Genomic DNA, 21,532 nt, shown 5'->3' with positions numbered 1-21,532 from the left:
CTGATAGGCTGCCCCTCACAAGCAAAAAGTTTGAAGAGTTGGAGTTGGACTAATGTGCCTGAGATGACCACATTGGGCATAAGATGATACTTCCTAGAGGAAATGGCAGTGAAAACTCCAAATATTGTTCCGGCTTTCTTTGCAGAACCCTTGTTCGGGTCGTGTCGGACTCTCGGGGCGGGTGTTTCTGAGTTTGCGGCTGCAATTTTTACACTTTCTGAGCTGTCGACTCGTTCACCTCCACGTGCGGCTCAGCTGTTGGTGCTTAATACGTCTCTGTGTGTGAATCTGCGGCGTTCGCCCATCTTGTGGCTGTAATTCTGCCCCACTCAGGGGTAAAAGTGAAGTTTGCCAGCTGTTGTCTTCCACTGGTTATTGATAGAAAGTGACAGCGCCACTAAAACTTCACACAGTGTCCGAAAGGAGGTCCGGGGCCTCATGTTGTCCCGCCTGCTTGGACTTTGATATCACTGAAGCTGAATCCACTCTTTCCACACTTTCAGCGAGCAGGTTGCAGCATTTTTTTTGAAACTGAGAGGAAGTTTATCAGCATTTTGCTTCCTGCAGAGATTCAGAGAAAAAGGTTTCCAGCTCCGTACTTTTGTTTTTGGACTGTGTTAGAGTAACTTTGCACAATTTAAAGTTACCCTTATTTATCCTATGCTGGCCCTTGATGCATATTTTACCTGAAGCAAGATGTTTTAGCTCCTCCCCTTTAAGGCTTGACTCAATTTATGTGGCACAATGATGTTAACTGCTAATTCTGAGATGGGACATGCACATTTTTTTGTCACATCTATGTCCGTCTTTTATTTACAGTCTGTGCTCATGTCCACCTACAATCGTAGAAACGCCGACACTTTTTATAGCATCGAGTAATCAACAGGAAATGTGATGACATCATTTATTTCCAGTGTTGGGGAGTAACGGAATACATGTACCGCCGTTACCTATTTAAAATACAAAATATGAGTAACTGTATTCCGTTACAGTTACCGTTTAAAAAGGTGGTATTTAGAATACAGTTACTTTGTTGAAATAAATGGATTACACGGCGGTACTTCCCTGTTTCATATTGTGGCGGGTCAGGCCTGTTTGGGTTTTGTTTGACAGCTACGTTCTGTTGTTCCAGGCGGCAGCGTTACGGTTGCCATGGTTACAGGGTGACGCTCTCTCTGCGTGTTTCCTGGGTGAGAGAGGTCTTTTTATCGTTGTTGTGCTAAGCTAATAGGCAGAATGCTACAGGTATAGCTCTAAAGAATGTAGCATCATAGGCAGTGTAGTCCGTGCTGCAGGGAGAATGGACTGCCATACCCGTTATGTGTCTGTGAGCGAGGGAGGGAGAAAAAGGAAAAGTACGAGCTGTCATCGAGCAAAAACGGGAGCTGGAAGCATGTAAATATAATAATAACCACTGCAGCCAAGAAGAGAGCCTGACGAGCCCAGTTGTAAGTAAGCTATTAAGACTCGACTGTACACCGTGTTCGTGTTTTCCTCCAAAAACAATAAGTTCAGTTGGAGCAGCCTTTCAACGCCTCTCTCTGTCTCTGCTAGCAAAGTTGACCCAGACAACAAAGTAAAGCTAGTTTTCGGCTACGAGCCGACACAGAACCCACCGTATTAGCCAGAGGTCCCTTTACTACGGTTCGGAGCCGCGGACCTTCAGTAACAGTAATAAATCACAGCAATAGTACATTCACGTAGTTGTAAACAGCATGATAATATATTAAGTAATCCAAAGTATTCAGAATACGTTACTCTCATTGAGTAACGTAACGGAATACGTTACAGAATACATTTTGGGACATGTATTCTGTAATGGAATACATTTTAAAAGTAACCTTCCCAACACTGTTTATTTCCCAAACTTCATGTGGTATCTGCTAATGTGGGGACCCCCGGACCGCCCCAGCTGCTATTGGACAATACAGATGTTTTGACTTTACCTACCTTTGCATTTTGTGTTTAGTGTGACTGATTGACCAGCTGAGACATTTAGACTTTTCCATCCGATTGATCCGACTAATGGAGCTCCTGGTATCGACGAGCTGCAGCTGAAGCCTTCGGTTGGAGCTTCAGAGTGATAACGCTGAAGTTGATGGATAATTTGATTTTGATCCTGGTTTAAATACCTGCCTCGGGCACATTGCTCCATCGCAGAGGCGGCTGAAGATGCTGTTGCATAACACAAAGCCGAGTAAATCTTTGATTAGCTCAGAATAGAAAGAGGCGTGTCAGAAAGGCTCAGAGCCTGAGGAGGAAATCCACACTCACACTGACGGCTTTAATAGCATGTCAGATTGATTGCTGCTCAAATACCACCTTCCCCACTAACATCCACAATGATTTATGAATGATTCCTATAACTGTTGTCAGTTGCAACATTTCTGCTTATTTTAATGTTTTTTTTAAATAAAAAATAAAATGGATTTTCTATCAGCAGTTAAAATTGCGAACACAGTTTGGGATTGAAATCTCTTTAAGCCTGCTGTGCGTCCACACAGCGATATGGAAACTAAAAATCGTAGCTGCAAACCCCTTTGAAACCCTACACTGTAACACGATGTTGTGCAGTGACTGTGATTGGTCCATTTGGTCCCATCGTTTCTTCCTGTTTCCTCCTTCTTTACTGCTGCCGCCATTTTTCAAATGGACTGGAAGGGAACAGCCGGTGGTGACATTGCAGAGTCACTGCGGTATCTGTGCTCGCTATGCTGAAGGCTGTATACAGAATCACTTGTGTGACTGGCAACAGTGCCGTCCCGCGCTAGTTCACGGCTAAAACAAGTGAAATGTGATTAAACTAACCTTTAATTTGTATCAGTAATTAAATAATGTGACACCATATGTGTACAGCGTAAAAAGCCAACATTCGAAGTATGATTTGGTGATTGAAGAATGTGATTAATGTAGACTGCAGGCTCTTACATAAACACAGTACGTACGGACCTTATTTAACCTCGTCTGTTTTCTTTCTTATTGAAATGAGAGCGCCGTATTGATAAAGTTATGGAAATAACCATGAATAAACTGTTAAGGACATCCATGTAGGAAGCATTTCGCTCAGTGAGCATCACATTGTTGCTCACAATTTTACGCTAGCAACCAGTGAGCTTTCCAGGGTGTGGTTGTCTAGGTAACCGTGCATTTACTGCTCTGTCACGTGTAAATCAGCAGTATTCTTCACTCATTGGTGTCAGCTGCGTGCCTTACAGTGGGCAAATTACCTTAGGACCGCCCAACTGCTTTATGTTGCTGAATGTCAGCGACTCTCTATGGTCTTTGGTCACCACGTCACTGCTCTTCACTGGACGCCTCTTTAGCACGACTGGTATCAGTCTGGTACGAGTGTTAAGTTAACAAATTTGGAGTCATTCTTCTTTTTAAAATGAAAACATGACAAACATCTGAGAATGTAAACTAGATTTATAAGTAAAATAAGTTAAGTTAGTTAGTTGCTCCTTTCTCTGCTCTGTCTCGCTGCGTATGCACCTCCTCACACACGGAGTGGAGCAGCCAAAGGAAACATTCAAAAGACGTTGGATACAAAGTAACCACTGAGCCTTTTAATCGACTTGTTGTAGCCTCGGACACAGAGAAGAGATCAAGAAGAGATGTAAAGGTGGCTGATTAAACCAGAGTGCTTCTGCCTGACAACAGTAAAGTTGAATGTGTTTATTGGTTTGTGATGGGTGGTGGAGGGAAACAGCTGAAAGGACATTTTTCTGGACCTTTGAGCTTGTTGATCAGGTGATTTTGATTATTTATTTATTTATTTATTTTCTTTGACCGTTAAAGGTTTTTATACCAGTAATGAGTGCCGCTCCTCGCTGTGGGTCAGAGAGGCTTCTCAGACTGAATCTTATAAAATCTTTAATCCTAAACACATTTTACAGTCCGCGTGAAGGCCTCGTGGTGAATCCACAGCTGTGATTGTTGGAAACATGTCAGTAGCTGTTTTAGCTCTATTCAAATATATTCAAACCTCTGACTATTAACGCCGCTTGTGTTGCTGCTCTGCTCGCGTGCAGTTTGTTTCTCACCTTTGGTCTTCTCGTTCGCACCCGTCCAGTTGTTTCTACCAACAGATGGTGTGGCGGTTACAATTTTCCACCGTCTGGACTCCAGACAGAGCAGACGGTCTGTTTTAAAGATGACAGGAGAAGAGTAATGTGGGTGGAGGAAGATGTTTTGGAAATAAGAGTTGGCAGGACTCAAAGCTTAAAACTCAAATACCTGAACGCACTTCTGCTTGTTCGGTTTCTGCTCCCCCTCTGTGTGAACTTTATAACCTCTGCAGTAAAACTATCAGTTCACCACATGAGCTAAAATAACAGGAACTAATGAATACTGATGAATTCAGCTTTGAACCACTGGTAAAAATGTCAGAAGTAATAACAAATATCTGGATTCTGTTTTTATCTACACAGAATTTAAACATCTTCTCTTTTTTCCCAGAAAACCCCACAAAATAAACCGATATAAGTGATCTAAAAAAGGATTTTGTGAAGTTATGAAATACTGTGGCTGTGGTCTTAATTGGATGAGTTGTTGTCACTTCTGTCTCTCAAAACAGATGCTGCGCTTTAGTAGCGTGTTATCGCAGTGCTCTGTAAGAAAAAGCCGATAGAGGGCAGTATGTACAGGAAGTAGTAAACAAAGTATAACTAGTAAACTGTTCAGGAGTACTTTGGGTTTAGTACAGCTGATAAACGAAGCTGTGCAGAAAATTGTGGCTAAAGAATAAACTATTTCAAAGATGATCTCAGTTCTGTTCACTGATTGAGTTCTCCACTTCAAAGAAATTCAGTTGATTACCTGCTTGATTGACCTGAAATTTAAATTAATACTAGACAGCTAGTTTAGCAGTAAGAACGCATGTGCTAACATTAGCAATCTTAGCATTCAATTCAATTCAATTCAATTCAATTTTATTTATATAGCGCCAAATCACAACAAATGTCGCCTCAAGGCGCTTCATAGATACAGAGAAAAGCCCAACAATCATATGACCCCCTATGAGCAAGCACTTTGGCGACAGTGGGAAGGAAAAACTCCCTTTTAACAGGAAGAAACCTCCGGCAGAACCAGGCTCAGGGAGGGGCGGCCATCTGCTGCGACCGGTTGGGGTGAGAGAAGGAAGACAGGATAAAGACATGCTGTGGAAGAGAGACAAAGATTAATAACAGATACGATTCAATACAGAGAGGTCTGTTAATACATAGTGAGTGAGAAAGGTGACTGGAAAGGAAAAACTCAATGCATCATGGGAATCCCCCGGCAGCCTACATCTATTGCAGCATAACTAAGGGAGGATTCAGGGTCACCTGGTCCAGCCCTAACTATATGCTTTAGCAAAAAGGAAGGTTTTAAGCCTAATCTTAAAAGTAGAGATAGTGTCTGTCTCCTGAATCCAAACTGGAAGCTGGTTCCACAGAAGAGGGGCCTGAAAACTGAAGGCTCTCCCTCCCATTCTACTTTTAAATACTCTAGGAACAACAAGTAGGCCTGCAGAGCGAGAGCGAAGTGCTCTAATAGGGTTCTAAGCATTCTTTCCTAAAAGGTTGACCTCCGTGAGCGATGTATGAACACATTGCTCTGACTGAGAGGTTACAGTTTATTCTGACACATAAAAAAAACCCCTCCAAGTTTTTTTTTTTTTCTGTTCCACTTTTCTGAAGTCGTTATTCAAGACGTTCTACTTCTGGCAAAGTTTTTTTTCTCAGGGACCACGAGGTGTTCCCAAACCAAATCTACTCAAGGAGGTGTGGGGTCCAGGTTTTAGGAGGCACCTCTGAACTCCTCTCCCTGTTTCTAAACTATGCCAACCGTCATTGGAAGTTGATGTCATCTGCTTTCATCCACAAACTCATTCTCCTGGTTACTACCAGTGACATCAAACCTGCATCACTGCTAACACTGCAACCACCTGCCGCTCCACCTCTCGCTGTGTGAGCAGGAGCAGCTCCATCCTGACCTCCAGCTGATTTATCTTTTAAATGGAGACCTTTCATCTGCTCTCACTTGTTCTAAGCACACACCACGCTACACCGCCACGTGGTGATGAAAGTTTACCCAGAATGCACTTTTTAAAAATTTGCTCCAGTGATTTATCAGAGATCGGATCAAACACCCTGCTCTGATGGATCCTTCGTGCTGATGCTCAGAGTCGGTGTCAAAAAACAGAAACCTGGTTTAGTGTTTAGAGTGGACGTGAACCTGAATTAGGTTCAGGTTTTAGCAGAGCTCAAATGTGTTCTAGTCTTATAAATATCATGTAGGCTTCTTTAGCCTCAGGGAGGCTAAACAAAAAAGCTTTAAAAAGTGTGAAACTTTGAAAGTCTTCACAGCGAGAAGGTAAAGTTTTGCTCGGCTTCACTGAATAAACTAAAATTCTTTTTAAAAAAATAGCTGATTCTGAGGATGTCCGGTGGGATTGTTCATGGCACAGAGACCATTTCATCGTTTACTCGCTCGGCTGTTCAGTTGCTGCAGTTTAACCCAAACCTGTTAATTAGTGTTTTTTCCTCGTGGTGGAGGTTTCGGGAGCCGAGTCTGGTCTCTGCTCCGTGAAACCAGGCGTCTGTTTCTCTGCAGGCAGGTTTTTCTCCGAGGCGAAGTGTTGTTTAAACACAGGAGAGGAATCTCGCTTCTGATTTATGGCCATTTTAAAAAGTGAGGGCCTCCACAACGCCTGCAGGAACATATGCTTCTCCTCACTACCACCTTCCTCCACCTCCTCCTCCTCAGAGGTTGAGTCCACGTCGACGTGTTTGAGCCAGAGATATTTATTGTTTCTGCTCCGAGTTTAAATAAAGAGGGTGTCCAGTTTGCAGAGCAGAGTTTGAAGTGTTTATATAGCGTGTGTGTGTGTGTGTGGCAGTGTTTTAGGGCGTGATTGTTTGGCCTCAGTGTTTGAGCAATAAGATGGTGTGAGGCAATACAGTAAGCATTTCAGTGTGTGTTTGGATACACGCCTAACTTATGCAAGTGTTTGTTTGTGTGTGTGTGTTGCTGGGATTGAACAATGCTGGTTAAGTAATGAGTTGCGTGTATCCTGATCGATATTTTTCTTTCTTTAATGGGATAAACGAGTTTTCGGCGTTCCTTTTTTTCTCTCGCTGAAGTGATGCTGGCTTCCTGTGAGCTGCTGAAAGATTTACGGTGGTTTACGTTGACAGATCCAGTGATGACTGTCATACAGATGCTGCGGGAAAACAGGGGTTCAGTATTTGCACACAGATGCTTCAAAACAGGGAAAGTCTTTTTAATGGACCTTAAGAAAAAAAACAAGGATTTACAGCCAGATTGTGAAGGCAGATGGCCGCCCCCCTCTTCTGCCAGAGTATTCTTCCTGTTGTAAGGGAGTTTTTCCTTCCCGCTGTCACCAAAACGCTTGGTCAGGGCGGACGTCTGATTGTTGGGGCTTTCTCTGTTTCTCTGTATTATTGTAGAGTCTTTACCTCACGATATAAAGCGCCCTATGGCAGCTATTGTGATTTGAATTTCTCAAGTCTCTCCAAAAACCAAATGTGATTGCGAAGGCTGGCTCTGACTGTTAGCTAATGACTAGTGATGAGTACTTGGTGTTTCCATACCACAGATAATCTTGTGTTTTGAAACGGGTTTAAACAAGATTTACAAAACATAATTTTTTTTTTAAATTCAGTATGACTCGAAACGAGTGACGGAGTCCGTAAACTCAGCAGGGGCGTGTTTACAGATTTTGTCGCCATCTGGTGACCTTCAGATAAAAAGCATGTTTAAGTCACTTCTACGCTGGCTTCTTTTTCCCCATCTAGAAGCAACATCTGTTTTTGTTTTTTTTTTAATTTTTTATTTATTTATTACATCTATGCTCCTCTCGCTGTAAACCCAGACTCACTTGGCCCCACCGCCACTCTCCCTCTGAAGCCCCTCCCACAACCTTCCTGCACCCCAGCCTGGCTCTCAAAGCTCTCCTCTAGTATGGAGGGAGACATTGAAATTAGAATAATAACTTGAAGTTTAGTAGTAATAATGGGAGGAAGAATAGCTAGAAGCTTGTCAGTGTAATTATTCCATAGTCAGAACATGTGTTTATCTATTTTGTATCAGCTTTTTATGTCTTGTTGGATTAAGCTCTACTACAGTTATCTTAAGTGCGTAATAAAAGCCTTTATTGTCCTTTCATGGTTTCATACTTCAGAGGGTAGAACAGTCAAACTGGTTTAAGTTAGATTATGTTTCTTTTTAAGAAGTTTTTAAGAAGGCTTTCAGTAAATCACTTGATCCTTTTGTTTGTCTGCTCCACCTTTTCCAGGTGCAGCTGCATGTTTTTACATTAAAAGCACTTCATTCGTGTTAATGTTGAATCGTTTGTTATATTTTTGTAGCTCCTCACCCAACACCTTGTCACAATCTGAAGTCTTTTTAATCTTTCTTTTGGGATTCAGACCTGCCCCAGGTGGTGGATCGTCTCTGTGCAGGCCCCGAGCGGCTGCAGGTTGTTTGGTTTTCAGCAGCAGGAACAGGCGTCAGTCGTCCTGCAGCAGCTGAAGTTATGTAACACACAAAGAAAAGAGGGAACGTTTCAGCGTCAGTCATGTGGACACTAATGAGACGCTTTCACAACAAACTCCCTGCTCCAGTTTGTTACCTGGAGCCAGACCAGGACTCGGTCACGTCGTAACACTTCACTTCATGTCTAATTATTATGGGATGTTATTAAAGCTCATCTCTGGACAGGTGGTAGTGTACATCAAAAGCTCAAACCTTCCCTGACTCGGGTTTCTTTAAACTCAAAGTGTTTCAGATCTTCCTTTCTCGTGAGTTGCTCAGCGTTTGTCTTCCATCCTCACCATCAGTAGCAAACAACACAAGCTAATGTTAGCTTAGCAACAAAGTCTACCAGTCACTAACATAACCAGTCGACAGCTATCAGCATGCTGACGTTAGCTGGTAAAGTGGGTATCAAGCAGTCTGTCAGCATTAGCAGCATTAGCTAATATTAGAGAGTCGCTTTTCTCTAATGAACCTGGTCAGAGCCAACAGGAAGTTGACTGTCAGCATAAAACTACTGCTCACATGGCTGTAATTATGACAAATGCCAATCAGGCTCCATAGTGCCGGGCAGTGAGCATAGGCCCACTGGAGGATGTCGGGCCCTCTGGTCACCCTCAGGAAGTCTGTGGTCATTCACACCAGTGACTGCTGGAGGTCATTTTGCAGCTCTGGCAGTGCTCATCCTGTTGCTCCTCGCACAAAGGAGACATGAGCCCTGCTGATGGGTTTAGGACCTTCTGCCGCCCTGTCCAGCTCTCCTAGAGTAACTGCCCATCTCCAGGAGTCTCCTCCATGCTCCTGAGACTGTGCTGGGAGGCACACCTGTTAATGACATGTGGAGATGGACTACCTGTGTAACCCCTGTAGGGTCCAGGTATCGCCTTATGCTATCAGTAGCTACACTGACACTTCCCAAATGCAAAACTAGTGAAAAAGAAGTCACATAATGTTAGCTGGGAGAAAATGTGAGTGGGCTCCAGCTGTGAAATCATTCCTGTTTTGGGGGTTCCCATTGTTGCCCATCTAGTGCAGCTGAAACTGCTGCTTAAGTCAGTATCCCAGAGGTTTGATGCCATTCTCTGATTATTTTTAATAATACATGTTCATTAAGAGGAATTTTAACCTCTGTTTATTTACTGCAATGTCTCCTTTTTGTCTTATCAGAAGAAAAGCAAAGGCAAGAAACGAGAGAAGACTCAGAAGGCAAACATCCGCCAGGATGATGAAGGTGAGTATATTTTGTGCTGCAGACTGTGGTTTCCTCTTCACTCTTCTTTCACTTCCTGTTTGCTTCTCTTGTTTTTCTGAACCTAATGTCATGAGAATCAGTCTGACTGATGATGAGAGGTTTCACTTTCACTCTGCTGTAATGCGTAGAGTCATACTTCATATTTTAGGAGTACAAAGACTCCTTTTTTTCTGAAAAAGGACCGACCTCTTCCTCTCTGAGTGATGTCACAGAATTGTTTCTATAGAAGTTCTCGTTTCTGTTTTTGGTGGTGGGATAAATGCATGTGTGATAATTACAGCATGTTCTTCTCCGTAAATGGGCTGGTATTTAGATGGTGACACAGATTTTTGTAATTCTGTTTCTGTACACTTCCAGTGAAAATAAGCAGCGGATATATGACTGGTTTCATCCTCTTTTTTTCTAAAAAAATAAATAAATAAGGTTCGCTTAGAAAGAGGGTGAGGAACTTGGTCATTCGGGAGGAGGTCAGAGTAGATGCCATGCTCACCTGTACTGAGCGATGTTTTGGGCTTGTCCCCAGGCCACAGCCAGGACACTCCTGGAACGGGAAAACCTTCGAGTCACCTCAGAACTTGCTGGAAAAGAGCTCTGACTATTTCATACAGAACAAACTGCCATCTTAGTTTATTCTAAGGCTTTTTTTAATGAACCATCAAGCTGCCAGGCGCTGCAGATGAAAAGGAGCCTGTGCGCAGATAAATCTGTTGCATGACAGACGAAAGAAGTCATGCTTCCTGGCCTTTCCTAAATAAACAGAAACTGAAGTGACATCATCATCATCAGAACGTTACAGGTGTCTGTTCACACCTGTTAGGACACCTTTATCTCCCTCTAACAGAACACGTCTTACAGTTTTACCTGTTCAGGTTTTTTACCTGACAGTTTAAAGGTCGAATGCTGCTGGAGCATTTAGCATAGCATTGATTTTATGCTACTGTGTTTCTTTTTCCTTATTTGGGTCGAAGGTTTAGGCTAGTTCTGTTTATGCAGGACAGATGTCTCCACCTCAGACACATCCATCAGTTGGAGCAGATTATTACCATTTTTCTTACTTTCGCTGCCTCGTAGCCGGACACTTGTTAGTCTTAGCCTCGCGTTTATTTTATGTAAGCGTTATTTTACGCTTCACTAACAGGGAATCTAAACATGCTGGTCACCAATGAAAAAACAATCCATAAAACAAGTTTATGGTTGTTGTTTTTTTATATAAGAGTTTTCAAAAAGTTCTCTTTAAACCCGGACTTATTGTCAGTCATCTATTTTCTTCCATTTATCCAGTTCAGGGTTCAGCAGTCATAGGGCAAGAAGCTGGGTACACCCTGGAGTACATTGCAGATCAGCAGTGAGAATTTATCTGATAGCACTTGTAACGCAGAGTTCAGAGTGCTAAACAATAATTTAAAGTAAATCAAAAAGAAGAAAAGTCATTCACAAATTTAAAATACTTAAATGGACAAAAGAGTACATCAAATTAAATTAAAAACAATCAGCTAGTAAAGAAAAAAAACCCAAATAAATAGAATTATGACAGTTCGACCAATATATTCGCCAATATTAACTGACTGCCAGTCTTGCCGTATCGGTTTTAATAATTGCTGATGACTGAAAATGAAAAATGTAAGTAGAGACTGTAGAAACACCCTTCAAACCTGTTACAAGCGATGCTGCATAGTTTGCCCACCAGAGGGCGTTGTGCAACTTCCCAGCTGGCAACTCTTGTTTGGAGCAAACAACAACCAGCTGGTCGGAGTAAACAAGTAATCCACAATTTCTTTAAACTGCATTACCATTTTATATTAAGGGCTTACAAATGATTACACACAACAAATGTTGGCGATATGTTTTACGCTAAATATTGGCCCATACATCTGACTTTGAATGAGTTAAATATTATTGGTACTGGCCTTAAAAATCCTGCATCGGTCAGCCAGATAAAATGTCACAAAAAAGGCAGAATCATCTTAAATAGAATCAAATCCATAGAAATGGATGTAATAATGCAGTAACAGGAAAAAAGTGACATTTTTAACAAAAAAAATGAAATTAATAACAAAGCTAGATTTATTCATTATTCTTGTTTTAGGTTTATTAAATATTTTTATGTTATTAATGAAAAGATTTAAAACTATGAAATGGAATAAAACTACAGAGTTTAACATGATGTAGTGCCATATGTCTCATGTTTCAGTTCAGCTTTCCAGTGTGTGGCTTTACTCAGCCAAATCATGTGACGGTCCTATGAAAACAGACAATATTCATTTTTACGAGCTCCAGTTTCCCAGCAGTGACAAACGAGCTCTGAACGATCATCCTCTCACTGATTTTATCAGAGTGACTGAATGAAGCAGCTGCTTTGAAGGTTTGACTCACCGCTGACGCTCGCTGCACCCTCATTTCCTCCTGTTTACGAGCCACTCGTTTAAACTGCAGCGTTGGAGGAAGACGTGTCATCATCCTGTGAATAAGTAGCTGGAAGTTCACCTTAAAAACAGCATATTTGCACATTTATTCTTTCATTCATTCATTCATTCATTTTTTTTGGTTGAAAATTGCACTGTTTCAGCTCTCTGATGAGTTTTAGTTTAAATCTCTTCCTCTCATGTTAAATTGTCTCCACGTGGATTTTAAAGCTTTAAAAATGCGACTTTATTGCTCTGAACTCTCATTTTTTTGTGTTTACATACTGCTGCAGGACTTTGTGAATAAACTCAAATCAAAGTAAAGCTGGTCTTTGTCTAAACATCAGACAGGCTCCGACCCGTTTGCACCTGAATTTGAACTGGGATTATTAGAAAAATACAGATATTAAGTAAGCCCTGAAAACCCCGTTGGCTCCCGTTTTTAAAATATGTGGCAGCTTGTTTTTGACTCCAGACGTTTTGTTAATGATAACCTTCGTTGTGTTTGTGACAGCTGAAATGTGATCGGGTTTATCCAAACTGAAGACGTCACTGAAACTGAATGAACAGATCGTGTGTCTGCATGTCCGTGCTGTAATCGACGGGTTGAAATAAGAACTGCAGTGAGAAACACTTCCTGCATACAGGTGTGATTCATGACCGTGTGTTCTTGCAAGGATGAACTTCAGCTTTAGACCTTGAGAGAACATTTTTTTCATGATTCCCACGGTCATTAAAAAGTATGAAATTAAAGTCAAGGAAAGTGAAGTTTAGAAGGCCTGAAAAACGTTACAATATTTTTCATAAAAACAAATTTGCAAAGTGCTTCACAGCTTCAGTAACGCATTAACAAACAGGACATACAAACTATGAACTTAGTGTGGCTTTTCCAACGCAGATTCTGATTATTCGTAAGGAGGTTGATAGGTAAAAATAGTAGAACCAAAACATTTTCTTCAGTCTTTCTATTGATTTCTATTGAAATATTTTTCTAATATAAAATTTATCATAAAAGCTGGGAAAATGCTGTCACGGCAGCCAAAACATTAGAGTCAACCTATAATGCCTGTAGTTCCTCTCTTTGCCTGAAGAGGGCGGTGTGCCTGTAGTTCCACTCTCTGCCTGAAGAGGGCGGTGTGCCTGTAGTTCCACTCTCTGCCTGAAGAGGGCGGTGTGTCTGTAGTTCCACTCTCTGCCTGAAGAGGGCGGTGTGCCTGTAGTTCCACTCTCTGCCTGAAGAGGGCGGTGTGCCTGTAGTTCCACTCTCTGCCTGAAGAGGGCGGTGTGTCTGTAGTTCCACTCTCTGCCTGAAGAGGGCGGTGTGCCTGTAGTTCCACTCTCTGCCTGAAGAGGGCGGTGTGCTTCATCTACTGCTTTGTGTTTGTGTCGAAGCCCCGTCAAAACCCTGTCCATTATGCTAGCAGTGTCCAAGCATTCTTTTTTCTTCTTTTTTTTTTTTTTTTCCTTTTCATACCGCGCCCCCCTGCAATGACTCTGTGCCCTTCCCTAGGGGGCGGGCCCCACACTTTGGGAACCTCTGCTCTAAAGCATGTTTGTAACTCAAGGTTATGTTTTTGTGTCGGTTGGCAGGTAAACGTGCGTCAGGTGAGCCGGACGTCTGTCTGGAGAAGCAGTTGGAGCGGTTTGAGTGGCAGCTGAGGATTTTAAAGGAGGCCAATGGGAACCCAGAGAGGGCGGAGTTACTGAAAGACCATGGTGATGAAGAACTGTGTGGCCTCGTACTGAGCATCCTCGATAAGGTGAGATGTTCTTCTGATTACTGACCTGATTATCTGCAATCACTGATTTTTGTTGTTGATTGAAAATAAACAGTGTTCTCTTTTTTTTTTTTTTTTTGCCATCCAGAAATTATTCTAAACAGCCGAAGAGGTTTTTCAGTGAGTAGGAGCTCTTAGGTACTGCAGGTAGATTAAAATGTACTATCATCTACATACAGAGTGATATTGAATATGTTGCTTATGAAATATAGACTCGAAGTGTTGTGATGCTGAAAATAATGAGACCAAAAATAGTGCCTTGAGGGATGCCACCTTTAATAAGATATTAGACATTTCTGTGTTCTGCCAAAGAAGATTTAAAAAAAGAAGAAAACCAGTGAATGGACTTTTTAAAAATATGTCAGTGATTAAAAGAGCACAGAAACCAATCAAGTTTCTTTGTAAAACACAGCAGGTTTTTGGGACTTCATGTGTCCTGTTTTATTGACGCCTGCCCTCCAACTGTCTCAGGGCTTGCAAAATTTCAAAATCCCTGGTAGCCCTTCGGGCAGGGACTCTTCAGTTTTTGGTAGCCCAAAATAAATTTAAGTTGCCCGAATAAAAAAGAGAGCAATTTTTTCCGTTACAATGTTATACATTAAAGTATAATATTGTAACGGAAACAAAACATTAATCAAAAAATTGTTGAAACACAAATTGCAACATTGTATAAAAATTACAATCATCAACTCAAATACTTGGTTCTAATTGAACAGAAATTTCTATGAACTTGTAAGAACTGTGTAGAACATGAATCAGTCTGTGTCAGATCCTGAATCTGAAATTTCCACTGAAGTCATGGGTAAGAGGCAAGTGGAACCAAGATCGAGGACATTTGCTTTTTGAAGTTTGCAAAGACTGCTAAATTTTGCCAGTGGTAGTTCACTCTTTGCAACATAGTACGCTGTTTTAAACTGATTTTCAGGTTTATTTTTAGTATGTTATTTGCAATTGGTGTTTGTTCCGGGAAAGATATTGCAGACTGAGCAATAATGCATTTCTTGCATTTCTCATGGGTTCTAATGGGGGCCTTTTCTTAAAATGACTGGTCCCAGTAACAAAGGCGCTTGTCGACTCAGAAATCGAGGGAAAACCAACAACACACCCGGCAGAACATTATGTTATTTACACGGGTGCGCATAAGTGGTCCGCATGTGCGCATTCGCTGTCAAAATAAAAGATAAGAAGTTGCAACGCGCGTTTGCGTCCATATAAAAGCCACTGTTTTTGCCCGCTAGAGTGGGATTTTCACGGCACATTCCGCACCACATCTCCGTGCGTTCATCATTTGTTTGAAGCCAGCTCACCTCCTGCAACCACTTTTCCGAGAATACGCGCTTCTTTTGTGGTTCGGACTCCTTCTGACATTTCTTTGGAGGTGGAGGAAAACTAAAGTAATTGCTTAAAGGAGCTTCTTCGACATCTTTAAGAGTTCTAAACAAATGTCTGTCCTCCTCCAGAAAATCTTATGTACGCAAACACGCGTTGCAACTTCTTATCTTGTGCGCTCTTTTTATTTTGACAGCGAATGCGCACCTGCGGACCACTTATGTGCAGCCCTGGTTATTTAGCTCGTCATATTGCAGCCACAGAAATTCTTTTGTCCATGAAACCATAAAGCTGCACTTTCTTTTTGCCTTATAGTCTGATTTGTCATAACTTTTCCATTTTGTGGTAAGCTTTTCTTTGGCTGTCACTTCTTCACCCTGACGTGTCTTATTTGGCTCAGCAGAACTAAAATATATATCCTGCTGCTTTTACACACGCACTCACATAACGCGCAGCGATTCTCTGCGCGATCAACCTCTCACATGTTTAAGCTGCGGGAGATTTCACTTGTCATGTTTGCATAGTAAGCTAACGATTGATAAGACTATGTCAGAGGAATTGGTGCGCAAATTATCATCACTCACCAATCAGTACTTTCGCTCTCTATACACAGTTCGCGCGATTGCAAAGTGAAAGCAAAAAACAAGCGCAAATTCTGGCTCACCGATGCCAATGACATAATTACCCAGCTACATTTCCGAAAGAATGCAAAAGCATCGACATATATTTTTCCTTCCTATGATAGCCCAACGGGCAGAGATAGATTTAGGTAGCCCAACTGGAAAATTCGCTAGCCCCGGGACGTCGGGCTAGCGATTTTGCGAGCCCTGTGTCTCATTATTTTCCTCTTTATTAAACTGAATCTGTCCTGACTTCCAGGTGAAAACAGAGACGACGGCCGATTTGAACATCCTGCATGAACAGAAGAGTAAATCTGCTACTGAGGAGCACGAGAGGCACGTGGAAGGTAACGCACAGCAGACGGCTGGAGAGTCAACACTTATATCTGCTGTATTTGTTTAACGAGTTGTGATTATGGGACCACAGACTTCCCCTCCTGCAGAGAGACCCCCAGGATCAAAGAAGCGGGAAATGACTAAGAAGCAGACTGGATTCTCATTTCTTTTGTCACCCTGAAATCATTTTTAGTCTCCTTTTGGTCATTTTATGTGTCTTTGTGGTTGTTTTTGTCTCTTTTTTCTTGTCTAATTAGAATATCTGTTATAGATAAAAGAACCCAACAAACACAAGTGAAGCCACTTTTAAAAAGTAATCCTGTATGAGTCTTGTTAGATGTTAAAAACATTTTGCCAAACTTCTTAGCTATGGTCTACATGTACCTGTTTGAGGTCATGTGATGCTGGGACTATAAACCGAGTTTGTGTTGTTTCCTGCAGAGCTGCAGAGGAGAAACGAGCACGAGAAAAATCAACTGACAGAAAAGTTTCAGGCAGCTGAAAACGTTCTCAAGGTAAATACGTGGAAACGTGGAAACGACGAGCAGTGTTTTTGTGTCTGTTAATACAGTCTGAAAATCAGCCGAGAATGTAAATGAAATTCTGTATTTAACAACTAGATTTAATTTCATTCTTGGTTTATCTCACAAAGTCTGCGTTTCCTGTTTGTGTGTGAGTAATTTTGCTTTGTTTTACCCATTAATTATTAAGTGTTAGTGAAGCTCTTATAACAGTCTACATTTTAAAAGATATGGTTCCCACAGTTGATGCACTTGGTAAAAGTGGTAATTGTAATTTCAAGTATTTGTAGCTGATGAAAAGAACAAATATGTGAAGTAACGGTGAGAGCGGAGATCATTTGTATGATACAGACCTCAGTTTCACTAATTCGAGCTTAAAGTTAAAGACATAGCCTGTATATAAAAGATTCCATGTTTGTCTGTATATATTAGACTCTGTGTTTGGAAGCCTCGGTATGAGCTTAGCTTTTAGTGCTAAGTCATCAAATAACGTCAGTTAGCTTGGTTATTAAACTGCATAAACTGTATGGGATAACCACACAGGCACCTGCTAATGCCAATGAGCTGAATGAGGTTTTTTTTTTTTTTTTTTTAAAAAAACATTGAATCCAGTTTGTTCTAGGGGGAAAAAAGAGAAACAGCAGTAAATTACAACAGTAATAATCTGTTTAATAATTCTGGTGATCCTTTTAAATTGTGTGAATTTGAGACTTCAGAGGTTTTGCATGGACATATTTGAGTACATTTTGCCCCTTCTGGCATTGAAGGTATTGAATTCGTTTCTGTAAGCAGTTAGAAAAGTGTTAAACATACCTGCAGAAACCCTGGGAGAACTCCAGTAGGGGGCGCTGTTCTGGATGGTAGCGTGTTGATGTTTCATGTATTCAGTAACCAGGAAGAAGCTGAATTAAGTGTTTTTGTTTTGTTTTTCCAGGCTAAAGTGGAGGAGCTGAAGGCAGAGCTGCAGGTTTACAACGAGCTGAAGAGACGAGTCGAAGAATCGACGTTTAAGAAGGACCTGCAGAGGAATATACAGGTGTGTCTGTGTGTGTTTTTTAAAGTTAAACTTGTGTTTGAAGTTAAATCAATTTAAACCACCTGTAACTACAATATTAAAACTCTTTAATATCCTGTTTAGGCTCATGGGAGCCCAGGTGCATTCTGGGAGTCTGAGCAGGAGTCCCTGGTGTTTGTGATTGAGATGAAGAGTGAGCGCGTGCAGGAGCAAAACAGGAAGCTGCAGCAGATGGACACGCTGGTACGTGATGATGTTTAAAGAGTTTCTGTAGGTGTGAAGCTCTTACGTCACCTGTCCGTACGATGACGCCGAAACTGATGTGGACGTGATGAAGCTACAGACACCAGATACATGCTGAGTGTTAGAACAAGCTGTGTTTTCTCAGATGTGCAGGAGCTGCTCTCCTTTTTGTCAGCTATAGTTTTTGTATCTGTTCAGAAGGTTTTATACAAAATATATAATAGCAGCTGCAGGCTGCAGGTTTTAGAAAGGCCTGTGGATATCAGAGAAAACCATTTACATTAAATCTTTGAGTTCTTGACCCATGCTGTTTAAAAACAACTCTGAATAATTAATTAATGCACCTCCTCAGTAAGATAATCGGTAAATGAGCTTTTTAAAATCCTGAGTCCAGAGTTTGCAGAGAAAATGCAAAAAACTTTTAGTACAAAGACATCTCTTTGTAGTAACTGTGATGTTACAAGACTTTAAAGGTTTGACTTCATGTGCTGAACACTGCAGAAAACCTGAACTTTGACCTCAAACTCTATTTCATTCCTGTTCAGTTACATTTAATGTCTTTACGTTTCCTTGTGTTTGTGGGGCTCGTTCTTTCCGCGACGTTCTTCGTCTTCATGCTCGTCTCCTGATTTTCAGGTGGAGAAGAATTTGGCTTTGGAGGACCAGATCGTCTACACCATGCAGCAGAACGAGGACCTGAGGGTCCGGATAGACAACTGCCAGACTCTCATTCAGTACGTGCCTGAATATTTAATAGAGTGAAGAAAGCAGAGCAGAGGCATGAGTGTGCTGCCACCTGCTGGACAGAACATCTTCCTGCAGGAACGCTTCAGTCAAAATGGGCTGGTGTTAGAACAGTTTAATATAAGGAGGTGCATGTTTGAAGCTAAAGGAGCAACACATTTTGATTTAGTGATAGTAACTGATCTAACTTCAGATTCAACCCTCAGAAAAACCTCATTAAGATTATAGAAGAGTAATTTCTTATAAAACCAGACAAACCTGAGCAAAGTTCCCACCTGACCGTCTCAGAATCAGCTGATCTCTGTTTACATTAACTTTATTTTATGCTGAAGTACTGCAGGTTTAAGGTTTCAGAGCTACAAAATGTGTTTACACCCACTCCAAGTGTCACAAGCTAAAGAAGATTTGTTCTAAAAACAACTTTGAGCACCAGTTTAAAATCTGTGAGGCAGAGCAGCTGAAACAAATCAGTATCCTTGGATCAGTGCAGTCTGTTGCTCCATTTTCTAGGAAACATAAAGACGTAGCAGAGGTCCCCAACCGCCTTGTCCTTTCTCAAATAATTTTCCCTTTCTTCCTGTTCTCAGGCAGCTATCGAAGGAGCAGCAAGACCTGAAGGTGGCGCTGGAGAGGCAGGTAGCATCCAACCAGAAGCTTTCTCAGGAAAAAGAGCAGCTGATGTTCAAGCTGAGACACAGGGACTCGTGCCCGCCCATCCACCTGCCCACCGTGATGCCGGAGATCACGCCAAGATGACCGACTGCGAGTCTGACCCTGGATCTTTTTCTGACTAGCACGCAGCCCGTCTGGTTTCATTAACTGAGCAAAAGAGTCAAACAGCAAAAGCGGCCAACCCTCCGAGTTCACGTTAGAGACTCTGGAGCTCTGACTCTGCCTACATTAATGCTGATCAACGAGAACATCGGTTTCGCTGCAGCCAACGGATCTTCTGCAGTCGATGAGGTTTACTGAACAACTCTGGATCCTCTGAGATCACAGCAAGCTTTGAGCGTTTACCGCTGTATGCACGAACTGTTTGGAGCCAGAGAGACATGTTTATTTTTGTTTTTCTGGCATTTTCTAATGACGATCATCGGTTTGATGGCGGTTTAAATGCTACAGAAAGCATGAAACTGAGATACTAGGAAGAGAGTTTTATTTTATTGAAGAGCAAAAACGGACTGATGAGCGTGGCAGCACAGAAATGCTCGTTCTGTCCGTAACATCATGTTAGCAGTTCACTCCACTACTTGACTCAATCTTGAGTTCAAGTTCAAGAACTCCTCATGGCGCCATAAAACCTGCATCATATGCTGCGATGCTTCGTCAGGTGTGCCTTTTCAGGTCTAGGCCTTCAGCTATTAATGACTTTCCTTTTTGAATTAAACCTTCAGCCCATCATCAGTCTAGAATTTATTTCATAAATCACATCCAATAACAGGCAATTTTCGTGTGACAAAAGCCATAAAACTTGACTAATTTGATTTCTTTTGCTGACTAACTGTTACTCCAGTCACTGTATCCGTAGGTATTATGGTTCTGGAAATTCCAAATGCCAATACCAAAGTGCCTCCCATCAGGACTCCGAAGTGCTGATCAAAGATCTCATGAGCGTCTTTGCTGGAGTTGGAGCCTTGCTGAGTTGAACAGTATTTGATGCACGTGAAGTAGCTGAAGGTTCAAACGTATTAAACTTTCTCCAAGGACTCTGCTGGGAACTAGGTTTGTTGATGGTACCAGAAAGTCTGAGACCTTTGAGGTTTCAAGGGTTGTAACAAAGGCTTGTTTTACTTGGATGGCATTTGATGAGCTTCCTGAGGATCCTCAAGAAAAAATATGACTAGTACTTGATGGCTTTCCAGTTTATTAGTGTTTTAGCGTTTACCTTTGTGCCTTTTCTAACTGCAGGGACTGTTTTTCCACTACTTCTTTTATCCTTTTTATTTCCAACTTGCTCCTTTCACTAATAGTCCACAAAATTTTAAAAAACAAAACAAAAAACAGGGCTATACCTAGAAACAACAGACCTGCTGGCTCTGTCTGGAATTATTTTTTTCTTTTCACGTAAATCACCCCAGTTTCTACTGGTAACTTTTGGCTGTGGGTTATTTTTCACGAGGTAGTATTTTGCAACACCAGTAGTAAACATAAAAGTGAGCAGAAGTTTAAACCCTGAAAGGACTAGTACAGTTATCGATGTAGGGTGGAGCCAAACCCACAATGGAAATAGAAAGGTAAATACTGACACCAGTTCACACCTACCCTGTGTTGGAACAGTGCTTAGTGCTTTGTAGGGAAGTCTTTCAGGTTTTTCTCTCATTACAAACTTCAGCTTGAAGGTTCAGATCTTGGTTCTCTCTATTTGATGTTCAATTGAGATCACACTTTTCATTGTACAGCATCAGTAATTGAGTATTTAGGAGCCAAAAAACAAACTGCATTAAAGGTTATTAAAGCATTTAATGGGCTTTCAGATCAACAGTTTTTCTCAGCCATAGTTTTATTCGTTTAAAAAAAATTACACGCTATATATGGCACGCTAACATAATATCTCATGCTATTGTCTTTTGGTTGGAAAGTGTTGCAATAATATTAAGATATGTTAGCTGAATGTTAAAACCTAGCACCAGAGCTTCAGTGAACACCTCTGTATCAGTGCTGGTTGTTATTGTCAGTTAGGGATGATGTGCTAGCAGTAAATTATTAGCATGTTAGTCATGTTTACCCGTTAGTATATTAACATCCCCAGAA

At 41.4% G+C, this 21,532-nt stretch overlaps 1 protein-coding gene and 1 long non-coding RNA gene across 3 annotated transcripts in view; one reads left to right on the top strand and one right to left on the bottom strand.

Moving 5' to 3' along the window:
• LOC146523875 (uncharacterized) overlaps nt 1-2,038 on the bottom strand; it is a 13,751-nt gene extending 11,713 nt beyond the window's left edge. The window contains exon 1 of the long non-coding RNA XR_014869554.1: nt 1,951-2,038. This is a non-coding gene — a long non-coding RNA (uncharacterized LOC146523875). The remainder of the gene's footprint in view (nt 1-1,950) is intronic.
• Nucleotides 1-21,532, top strand: part of ccdc69 (coiled-coil domain containing 69) — a 22,394-nt gene extending 862 nt beyond the window's left edge. Inside the window, exons 1-9 of one of the 2 annotated variants that reach the window (XM_085133696.1) lie at nt 3,174-3,342; nt 9,709-9,772; nt 13,786-13,955; nt 16,182-16,269; nt 16,700-16,773; nt 17,714-17,815; nt 17,918-18,037; nt 18,674-18,771; nt 19,369-21,532. In XM_085133696.1, coding sequence (XP_084989822.1) covers nt 3,250-3,342; nt 9,709-9,772; nt 13,786-13,955; nt 16,182-16,269; nt 16,700-16,773; nt 17,714-17,815; nt 17,918-18,037; nt 18,674-18,771; nt 19,369-19,537 — 978 coding nt within the window. In that variant the 5' untranslated portion in view covers nt 3,174-3,249 and the 3' untranslated portion in view covers nt 19,538-21,532. Of the gene's footprint in view, nt 1-3,173; nt 3,343-9,708; nt 9,773-13,785; nt 13,956-16,181; nt 16,270-16,699; nt 16,774-17,713; nt 17,816-17,917; nt 18,038-18,673; nt 18,772-19,368 lie in introns of those variants that run through there. The other variant, XM_085133704.1, reaches the window with a different exon arrangement.

This window comes from Neolamprologus multifasciatus, chromosome 2 (assembly GCF_963576455.1).
Source record: "Neolamprologus multifasciatus chromosome 2, fNeoMul1.2, whole genome shotgun sequence".
Taxonomy (NCBI): Eukaryota; Metazoa; Chordata; class Actinopteri; order Cichliformes; family Cichlidae; genus Neolamprologus; species Neolamprologus multifasciatus.
Note: the sequence above shows the minus strand (reverse complement) of the source record. Positions and strands in the feature narration are given on the sequence as shown.